General features: G+C 33.1%; 1 protein-coding gene across 1 annotated transcript; it reads right to left on the bottom strand.

The window, feature by feature from the left end:
- Positions 1 to 9479: 9479 nt before the first annotated feature.
- Positions 9480 to 10862, bottom strand: LOC145566750 (uncharacterized). Its single transcript, XM_081626070.1, has one exon. The coding sequence runs from the start codon at positions 10860 to 10862 to the stop codon at positions 9480 to 9482; it is 1383 nt and encodes a 460-aa protein (XP_081482196.1).
- Between the last annotated feature and the right edge of the window lie 131 nt (positions 10863 to 10993).

Raw genomic sequence — 10993 nt, 5'->3', positions numbered from 1 at the left:
CAAATTGAACTTTACGTGAGCATTGAAGTTTTTGCTCATTTGACAAATGAGCAAAAAATTAATTGCTCATTTGAAAAATGAGCAAAAAATTAAGAACTATAATGCTCCTGCTCACAAGAAATATCCACATATTTATCATAAATGAGTTTCACAAGATTGCAGTAACCAAAGACCAACATTTACATAAAATACTTTTCTATATTCATGAGATGCATATGAGTAATGCAAGAGCACACATATGAACAAAGAATTAATATTGGTTTCCAGAAAACTCATATAAATACCTTCTTTGGATCTTGTTCACTTTCTTCATTTTTTGTACGAATTGGATCAGATTGTTCCTAAAATCAAACAAAAACAAAACAAAAAAAAAAGAAAAAGAAAGTTAGAACAAGTTGAAAGCAAATATCCTAACAAATATAAACCAAGCTTACTTATAACACATAACCAATTGCATAATTTGCTCATCTGTCAAATGAGCAAAAAATTATTTGCTCATTTAAAAAATGAGCAAGTAATTGCTTGCTCATTAGACAAATGAGCAAAAATTAGTTGGTCATTTCCAAAGAGAACAAAGAATATTACAGTATATATGATTACCTTATTGGCAACTACTTGAGTTTCCACTTCAGAAGGAATGAATTTTTCCTAAATAAAAAACAAAAAAGTTAAAAATGTAGGATAAAAAGGAAAAGAATAAAACAGAAAATTATAGTTAAACACCATTTTAAGCTGTGTCATGCCAGAAGAACCAGCATCAAGCTTTTTAGCTCGAATATTTCCAAGCCTCCCTTTAAAGAGTTCCAATTTCTCACGTGTTGACAACATAGCTGTTGTCCACCCTTTCAAGATTGGAATTTCACGTGCAGCTCGAACTTCCTCAAGTACAAATTGATCAACATATAATAACTACAAACAAGTAAGAAAAGAAAAATTAGTAAATTAAAAATCAACAAATAAGTAAGAAATACTACATTAAAAATAAACAAAAATTATAGTAATACCATAAGAAACAATAAAGACCCAGGAAAAGAACGAGTTGGACGTTCTTCCCAGAAAAGCTTGCCCTTCACGAGAGAATCAAGGATATACTTTGACCAATTCAAGTCCTTGATTTTATCAACATCAGAAAGAAATGTAAGAATATCAGAATTAATATTCATGTTTTGTTTCCCTGACAAAAAAGTGAGCAAAACAAAAGATAAATGAGCAAATAGAAATTTAAATGAGCAAAATAAAATAGAAATGAGCAAACTAAATTGAAAATGAGCAAATTGAAAGTAAAATGAGCATAATAAAAATAAGAAGACTACCATCCATTAGTGTAGACACACAAAGAACTACAAAGTTCCATTTGAACATAGCACCAGCTGACTTATGCTCCTTCAAAAACTTTTTAAGCTCCTCTATTTTGATAGAGAGTGAGTTGCTTTGGAATTGCTTTTTCCATTGCTAAATGACTTTTTTTATTTCTGGAAAAAATATTTTTATCAATCTCTATGCCCCCTATTGGCAACCCAAGAACTTCATGCACATGGTCTTCAGTAATACGGAAAGGATCAGAATCAGGAATATTTAATGAGCACGTCTTAGCATCAAAATGCTGCACCAACCATAAACCCAACTGCAAAGGCAGTTGGGTCACCTTCAAAAACTCCATCGACCCAAATCCTATATCTCTAACTGCTTTCAACTAATTTTGTGAAAGTAAAAGTGATTCCATAACTTGAACAATGGATGAGGGTGACATCCGACTATGCAATGTCTCATGAATGTGAGACTTCAAACCTTCCACTTCATTGCCTGATTTCAAACCTTGCAATTCATTGCTGGATTTCATCTCCACTACCTTAATCATCTGTTTTTCTTTCTTTAATGTGTCCTTTAAAACCATTTTTCCTTTGTCATTAGAAGATCCCGTCTTGAAACTCCTTCCTTTATATTGTGGCTGTGTAGAACCACCAACAACTCCTAATTGTGCTGGCCCTGCTGCATCTTGGTCACCACCAACAACGGCTGCCCTTGCTGCATCTTCGTCACCACCAACAACTTCTAACTGTGATGCCCCTGCTGCATCTTGGTCACCACCAACTCTTAACTGTGCTGCCCCTGCTGCATCTTGGTCACCACCAATAAATCCTAACTGTCCTGCCCCTGCTGCATCTTGCTCACCAACATTAACAGCAGAATCTGTCTCAATAGATGTCCTGCTCAACAACATAGGTATCCTTGATGTCAAATGAGCAAATACTTAGTTACTAATTTAACAAAATGAACAAAAACTTAAATGCTCATTTCTCAAATGAGCAAATAGTTAATTGCTCATTTCTCAAATGAGCAAATAGTTAAATGCTCATTTGTCAAATAAGTAAATACTTAGTGCTTAAATGAACAACAAAACATAAAATGAACAAGTTATCAACTACTTTCAAAGCTGTGAAGAAATTAGAGAACTTGTTTTTAAACTCAAATTCTTTCTCACTGATATCTACTTTAAGACCTGATGTGCAACATAATGAACTAACTTCTAGGCTTCTAATGTGAAAAGTCGAATAGTAAAACGCCTTCAAACTATCAGCTTCTTGGCTTCTGATGTGAAAAGCCGAACTAAGTACACAGCGAAGTTGGTAGCTTTGTGGTGACGATAGTAATAACATTGCACAGGGAATTTTGATTGTGAGAATTTCTAAGACAAACAAAAGAGATGAGAGCCCTGTATTCCAATCTTAAACAGTTTTTTTCCTATTTGCTTTCACATACAAGTATTAACCTATGGCAATTTTAGATGTATTGAAAATTACTTCCCAACATAATCTACAACTTTTTATTGCTTCTAATTTGTGGAAATTTCGGAGGTACTCTTACAAATTAGACTCAATAATCTATTTTCCTGAAACAGTGTCGTAGCACCTTCTCCCAATACTCTCTTGAGCCAAAACTTCAAAGAATTCTTGTGCTAGTGGAAATTTCTCTTATATAAAATTGTTATTCTTTACAGTGGTACACTTTAAATTATTATGTTATAAACTAATGACCATGCCTTCTGGTAAACATCAATTAATAAACACACTATACACCAAATAAGAAGTATTATGTCACACTTATCATGTTATAAACTAAGTGAATGTGCTCTTTTGATAAATGTCTGCAAACACCAGCATTGACAGCAATCAATTAACCAACATCTACAAACATCTTATCAAGAAAAGGAATCTTATATTATCTCTATATAAACGCGCCTTCAATGTATACACAATGTAAATAGATGATGTGATGCCATCACCATTAAAGCACACAGTAAACTGTCAATTAAAAAGCTAATATTTCATAAATGAACAACAAAACATAAAATGAACAAGTTATCAACTAATCTACAAGAACTCCCATACAAGTAATACAACTCATCAACTAATCTACAACAACAACAAAAATAATAATAACTCAAATAATAAAAATAAAATGAGCAGAAACACATACATTGTATTTTCTTGAGGAACATTTGCATTTGCAGAATCCATGGCAATTACTTCTAGGTTTCCAAAAAAAAAACAAAGAAAATGTAAGATAATTAATCAAATGAAGCAAAATTAAAACTAAAATCAACTAATAATTACTCAAATAAAGCTATAATCAAACAAAAAATAAGATAAAACCAGAAAATAAAACATAATTGAGAACTAAAGTAAACCGAAAATCAAATTAAAATACCTAAAATCAAATTAAAATACCTAAAATCAAGCTAAAATCAACATAATAGCACAAATTATCAGTGATTTCTAGGTTTCCAAAAAAACGAAAAAACTGGACAATAACGAAAATAAGGCAAAATCAACTTGATAACTACTCAAAAAAACAAAAATAAAACTAAAATCAATGAAAAAAACAAATTAAAACATTATCGACACAAATTGGTAACAATGTGAGCTGAAATCAGCGAAAATCAAACGAAAATCAAAACGAAAATCAACGATGAATGTAACTGAATGTGACCTAAAATTAATTGAAAAACACGAAAATATAAACAATAAACTCACCTTGACAAAGAATTGATGAAGATTGAAGATGTAGTGATGAAAAATCAGAGAGAATAGCAGAGAGAAAGAGAGTAGAAAACAGAGAAATCGAGTAAGGAGAGAGAAAATAGCGCGTGAAAGAGGAAGGAGAAGAGAGAAAAAACGCAGAAGTTTTGTTTAACCAAGATTTAATTGTGGCCGTTGGATGTAATTGATCCAACGGTTATAACGAGTCCTCACATATAATAGGGTTCTCACATAAGGGATGTGATCCCATTTCTATATATATATATATATATATATATATATATATATATATATATATATATATATATATATATATATATATATATATATAGTGAGCACCCAGATTTGATCCTTAAACCACAAATCAAAACAATAATGTAATTTACCATCTTAGCCAGAGTTGGGTCATGTTTTGAAAATGCAAAAAATATAAAATATATTTAATTAATAGTGGTACATTGTGGTACTTTACTTTAGTGGTACATAACGGTACACGTTGTTTACTATAGAATTTTCAACTGCGAATTAGGTTTTTTATCAATTGATGTTTGACAGTTTTAAGTATTATTCAACTATTTACAAAATATGAAAAGGTTGGGTGAAAAAGAGTATAGACGTACAAACTGAATATATTATTTTATTTTTACAATACAATTATTGTATTACATAAGCAAAGCTTGTTGCAGAGCAAATATTTAAATTTTGTAAAACCTATATATATATATATAATTATAATTTGTTATTAAAGATAAATACACGTATAAATATAATTTAAAGCTTAAGTTTAGTAAAATTTGTTGACATTTGTTGTAAAAGTTGTTTATGATTGTGTTATTCTAATTTCAATTGATAGTAATTATAGTCGCCAACATCTATATTGTAAGTTTGCTGAAGAAATTTAAGTGCTTGTCTAGCAGCGTTTTGTTGTGATGGACCAATTCGGGCGGCTGGTGTCCCAATAAATCGTACAGGACATGGGACATTAGGAATACCATTTATATCTATAAAAGCTTTTATTTCATCGTCGGTGACATCATATATACCGAATTCTGCTCGAGGTAATCCTAGCTGAAGTAGTATATCGTGTAGAATTATTTTGATATTTGTTTGCAGAACTCTCCGTGGTTCATCCATTATGTGTTGGTTAAGAACTTAGTATTTTAATGTGAGCTAATGAACTTTTTATGTATGAAGTTAATTTGCAGTAGTTATTGTTTTGAGAGAAAATCTCAGTTTCTATTTCTATTTATAGGCATACGTTAAAAACCTTGTAGCGATTTTTTTATTATGTATTTTCAAATATGCGTGTCAAAACCCAAAATGTTTTACAATACACATGTCAAACATGTATTATGTTTTATGTATATTGCACAAGTATGCTATAGTGTAAATTGTACAATTTACATGTGTGTGTGTGTGTGTGTGTATTCATTTCTAATTTATTATTTCAATCCTATGTGCTTAGAATATATCATATTAATTCTATGTATTTGGTATCCCAATAAATTGTACAGGATTTATTATGTTGTAGAGTAAAGCATTAAAATATGGTAAAATACGTAAAACAAAAGTTTATTTAATGTAAATATACATGTAGAAGTACATATGTATACAAACAAACATTATTTATTATACATTTAAAAGTTGTAATTGTCTAAGGAAACAAAGTTCGTAATAAAAGCATGAAATTATACACATACATACGTTCGTAAACACGTCTGAAAATTATTATACATCTAAGCTTCAATTATGTGTTTAGCTTTCCAGCGGAGATGTTGAAATCCTTCTCCCAACATGTATGTGGTCATCTCTATGGTAAGCTCCTTGTCTTTCAAAGCTGCAATGCAACTGTCTACAAGAGATCTTTGTTCCTATAATTGTGTATAAAATGATTAATGATTCTTGTAAGTTTGTTTATACTTTTAAATTTAATATAAGCTGTAATTGTTAGGTAATAGTAATAAGTCAAAGCATACATACTTGTAGTGTGAGCGTAGCCATTTAATTAGCATCATCATTTATCAATTGTTCAGCAAGATGACCAAAAAGTGTGATTGGTATGTCGCCACGATCGTCAGCAAAAGTGATGTGCAGCATAGTTCTACAATGTGTATAATTACGCATAATTCGATATTTAATAGGATAAAGAAAAGCAATGATTGTATGCTATGTTATTAGTAGTGATAAATCAATTACCGTGGTTCGGACGTTCCTACGTGTGGGGAGCTAAAAGCACGACAGTTAAACACTAATCCTCTTTCAGTTTCACATCATTTGCTGCAGACATTGCACGCATTGTATACAATACTGTTTTTGTTTGTAATGTCAATGACTTGTCCGACGATCCGTACTGTTTTCTAGACTTATACCAAAACAAATGCACGATATAGTTATACAAAACATTTTGTTGTTCACTTTAATTTGTGTAATGAAACATACTATGTAATTTACCTCTTGCTCAGATAATTGTGAGATTGGAATTACTAATTCAGGTTGCTTTGCACTTTCTACTGTTCTCGTCGTGGGTGAATTTTCAAGGATTCGAATTTGGTCCTTATTATTCACCGCCTTGTAAATCAACAGTGTAAGTTAAGTAATAATTAATTCACAAATAGAATTAGTTGAGAAGTTTGGTTTACCAATCTCGGAGAAGTTGTGCTTTTGGAGTACTTGGGTTAATTTTCAACGAGGAAGAAAACGTTATGTTGAACGAACCCTCTATAAACATATATGGCGTAGGTAGTTAATGAAAGCGTACTTATTATTTTATAACTATTTGTTCATATCATATACCGTTGAAAGTTGATGCTTTGACGCGGGAAACTTCTATAACAGGAATCTTATCTATAATTTCAGCAACATCAGCAGCTTTGTTGTGAACCAAAGTGGTCCACGCTGATAACATAACAGGTTCCATGCTGCAAAAAGTAGAAGAAATTAAATGTTCAACAAGAATAGTTATAATTAAGTTAAAGTACTCTTGTATTGGAAAACCAATTTACATTATTGTATTATATACACGTACTTGGAATCTATGATCTTAATCCTACGTACTTCATTAGGTAGTCCGGAACTCTTGGAGTGAATGGTTTCTATATCGTGTATGTGAATAGCAATTCCAATGATATCTAGCAAAAAAATACAAAAAACTTAATTGTATATGTCAATTAATTCATGTGTATTTACGATGCACCTACAGTAATTACAACATCTTAATGGATAATAAGTAATATTTACCTATTCGATCAGATCTGCCAACGAAATCCAGAACCCGATTAAGTGGGACAAAGTATGAACTTGGTTAAGGTCTTTGTCGTGTGTCAGAAATTCTTGTTGCAGAATTGATCGTCATCTGATACAATCGATTTTCTCTAACAAACATGTCAGGTGTGCGAGTTATGATAGGGTTGGTAATATTGTATTCTCTCTCTTTAACAAGAAGATTATGAAACAACTCAATATCTCATTCAAAGATCACAACCTTCATTTGTGTTCCCTGGCAATTTCAATGTTAAGTAATTGTTAAATATGCTGACATAACTAATATTCTATAAATTGTATATGATATACCTCTGCGTCTTCAAATATAAGCTGTTGTAAATTTGTCGTGCCTTCGCGAGATTTTTTTGTCGGGTGCTTCTTCATTAATGTAGCTGTTGTAGTAAAGTTTTGGCTCTGGTCCGTCAATCAGGCGAAAGGAAGTTGTTGAGCAGCCATTATGTCGTTCCACAATCCGAATTGAACCTGCCATCAATGTGATGTAAGCAAATATTATGAGCGATAAAATAGCAATATCATTGTATAATGTAAGTAAAAGTAAAGATAAGTTTGTTCACGTTGTGTTAGTACCGTATCTTTAAAAACCAGTCTACAATATTCCAGCACGCCTTAAAATCTCATAACACACAACATTTTTAGTCTTTCTCCATCCATCTAGATCATCCACAGAGGGCTTTATCAATATTTAAACATGTTTACTTTTTTTTAGCACGAGACAGTGCAACATATAACTGACCATGAGAAAAGACCGGTTGTGGTAAATATATGCCAACTCTATCAAGTGTTTGACCTTGAGACTTGTTAATAATCATTGCAAAGCTTAGGTTGATTGGAAATTGTTTGCGAGTAAATTTAAAAGGGTACTTTTCCGTAGCTTATGGCTGTAATGGGATCTGAGGTATAAAAACACGCTGACCGCAATGATGTCCCACAGTTATCTCAGCATCAATGACATTAGGGAAAAATGCTCTGCATACTTATTACGTACCGTTGCATAAGCCTGATGTCGGATCTAGGTTTCTAAGTAAAATGATTGGACTGCCTACCTTTAAAGTCAAATGATGAGTCGGAAGGCCAGATGGGGCAAGGCTATTAAGAAATTTAGATGAATATTGTTCGGATGAATTATCTGTACAGCTGTCAAAACTTTAATACTCATAAGCTCTTCCTGGTTGTTGGTGCACTAAAAGAGAATTTATCTTTGTAGCATGTTCGTTTTTTGGAGTTAAAATAACTCTTTTTGTTGCAGAGAAAGAATCGGAAGTTGTCTTCGAAATATCAGGGTAGATGCTGTTTGCTTAGAGTTGCAGAGATGAGTCTTCACTGTCATATGTTATGACTAAAGGTTTAGGAAGCTCTATATTTTTCCCATCTTCATAAGGGGGCACGCCATTCCCGATTTGTAAGACAAGATTACTAAAAGATGGGTCATCGATTGCTCACATGTTTTGTGTTAGGTGGATTTTCCGGAGTGCGTACCATAAGGGAGACATCACAAAACTTGTTGCAATAACCTCATTCAGACTTCCTTTAGGTATAATAGGTAGCACTTGTCGGAAGTCACCACCAAATACAACAACTTTTCCATTAAATTTCAGTTTATTTGAACAGACATCTTTTAGCAATCTATCAAAGTACTCAATTGTTTGACGCTTTGCCATTGATGCCTCATCCCATATAATAAGTTTTGCAAGATGAATAAGTTGTCCTAAAGCACTTTGTTTGGAAATACTTGGACTCGGAACCTCATCAACATCTAAAGGTATTTTGAATCGAGAATTTGCAGTTCTACCTCCAGAAAGACCAAATGCAGCAATACCAGAACTCGCAACTACTAAAGCAATCATTCCTTTTGCTCTTACATTAGCGAGTAATGTAGAATATAAAAAAGTCTTTCCTGTACCACCAGGACCGTCAACAAAGAAAGCAGCCGGCTATTATCAAGGACTATGTTATAAATTGTGTTATAGGCAATTTTCTGTTCATTATTAAGTAAATTAACTGCATTTATTTCTTCTGGACGAACAGGAATCTGACGCTCTTCTTCGATTTCTTTCATTCCTTTCGCTAATTCATCTTCTTCAAGCTCTAATAATCCAAAATTGTAAGTGTCGAAAGACTTTCCCATCGACTCAACAAGGTAACAAATGATTTTTATAGTTAATTTGCAAGCCTTTTTTTGTTCGAAGGGAAGTTATGGCTGTAATCTTCAGAAAGATATGGATAAAAATTTTCCCACAGACAGTTTGGATCATCGGGATTGCAGTATACTAACAATGTAGCAAATAGTCGTCGTAAGGCAAAAAGCATCTGACTTTGGGAAGCTTCTTGTAGGCACTTATCTATAGAATCTTCTGCTTCGAGTAGAAATTGCTGAAATGCTGCTTCTCGGAATGAAGAATATCTTATATTGTTGAAGGTCAGTAAATAATCAAAAGAGGTTGGACCACGAACACTTGTGAGCAGTAATTGCAAATAAAAACGTCCACCTTCTACTGGGTTTGCATGTACAACATGTCCGATCGCAGTAGTTGTCGATTGACGACGTCGCCAAATTTTTTCACTTTTTTTTGCACGCCACGTATAATATTGAGGAAATTCTTGGTACAGTAATGTGCGAGCAAAGCCATCAACTTGGTTCATCTCAAAAAAAGCAGTTAGCATAGTTCGCTGTCTGTATGAGTCAGATGCAACAGTCTGTAACCTTTCTTGTGAACGAAATGTCACAGTTTGCATACTTGGAAAATGTACTTGTAGAGAGACAACGTTTGGATGTATACCATTCAGCGGAAATCTGAAAATACGCCAAGCAGCTTCTGGGGGCGATATCCATCGTGCTGTTTGAAAGGAAGAGATTTCATCATCTATGCTTATGTTGTTGGGATTAGATAAAGCGAAAACAACCCGATCGTGACCTTTGTATATGTACTTATACAAATATTTAAGTGCTTTTATTGTAAAACACACTTCTACAGTTATATGACAATCATATTTTGCTAGTAAATACGGATTATATGGTATTACCCACTTATTATCAAGTTGTACTCTGCGTACCAAATATTTTTTTCCATCATTACGACGTCGGTATATAGGGTGTGAATTATGACCAGTCGATTTCGTTTCAGAAAATCTTCGAGGGTAATGGTTTTTACACTTTCCATCTCGCATGCATACATTTCTCGGGTTATCATTTCCATAAGGGCCATGCATCATGTGCTTTAAAACAGCTTCATAAAGACGAGGGTTAGTTTTTTGTTCAGGTACTTCTGCGCAGACATGCTCATCGTACTGGTTTGAAGTTCTAATCTTAGATGCTGAATCTAAAATGATAAGAAAGTGTACATGTGGTAATCCTCTTTTTTGAAATTCAATTACGTAAACATATGCTACAACCTCGCCAAACAGTTTCTTTTGGACAATATCTTTTCTCAATTCTGTTAATTTTGCGTGAAAAGCTCTCGCTATTAGATCAGGTCTGTTTTGCACCTCTTCGTGAGGAAGCAGTTCGTCTGTAATTTCAGGCCATGAAGGGTTGCAGGTCATGGTCAAGAAAATATCTGAACTAAAGACATCGCATCAAGGTATCTGCGCCTCATATCTCGTGGACCACCAATAAATGAAGGAGGGGGAATAAATCCACACCCAATATTTGACCCGTGCGATACGCCGGTGTT

The sequence above is a fragment of the Chenopodium album genome, chromosome 11 (assembly GCF_948465745.1).
Source record: "Chenopodium album chromosome 11, dcCheAlbu1.1, whole genome shotgun sequence".
NCBI lineage: Eukaryota > Viridiplantae > Streptophyta > Magnoliopsida > Caryophyllales > Amaranthaceae > Chenopodium > Chenopodium album.
Note: the sequence above shows the minus strand (reverse complement) of the source record. Positions and strands in the feature narration are given on the sequence as shown.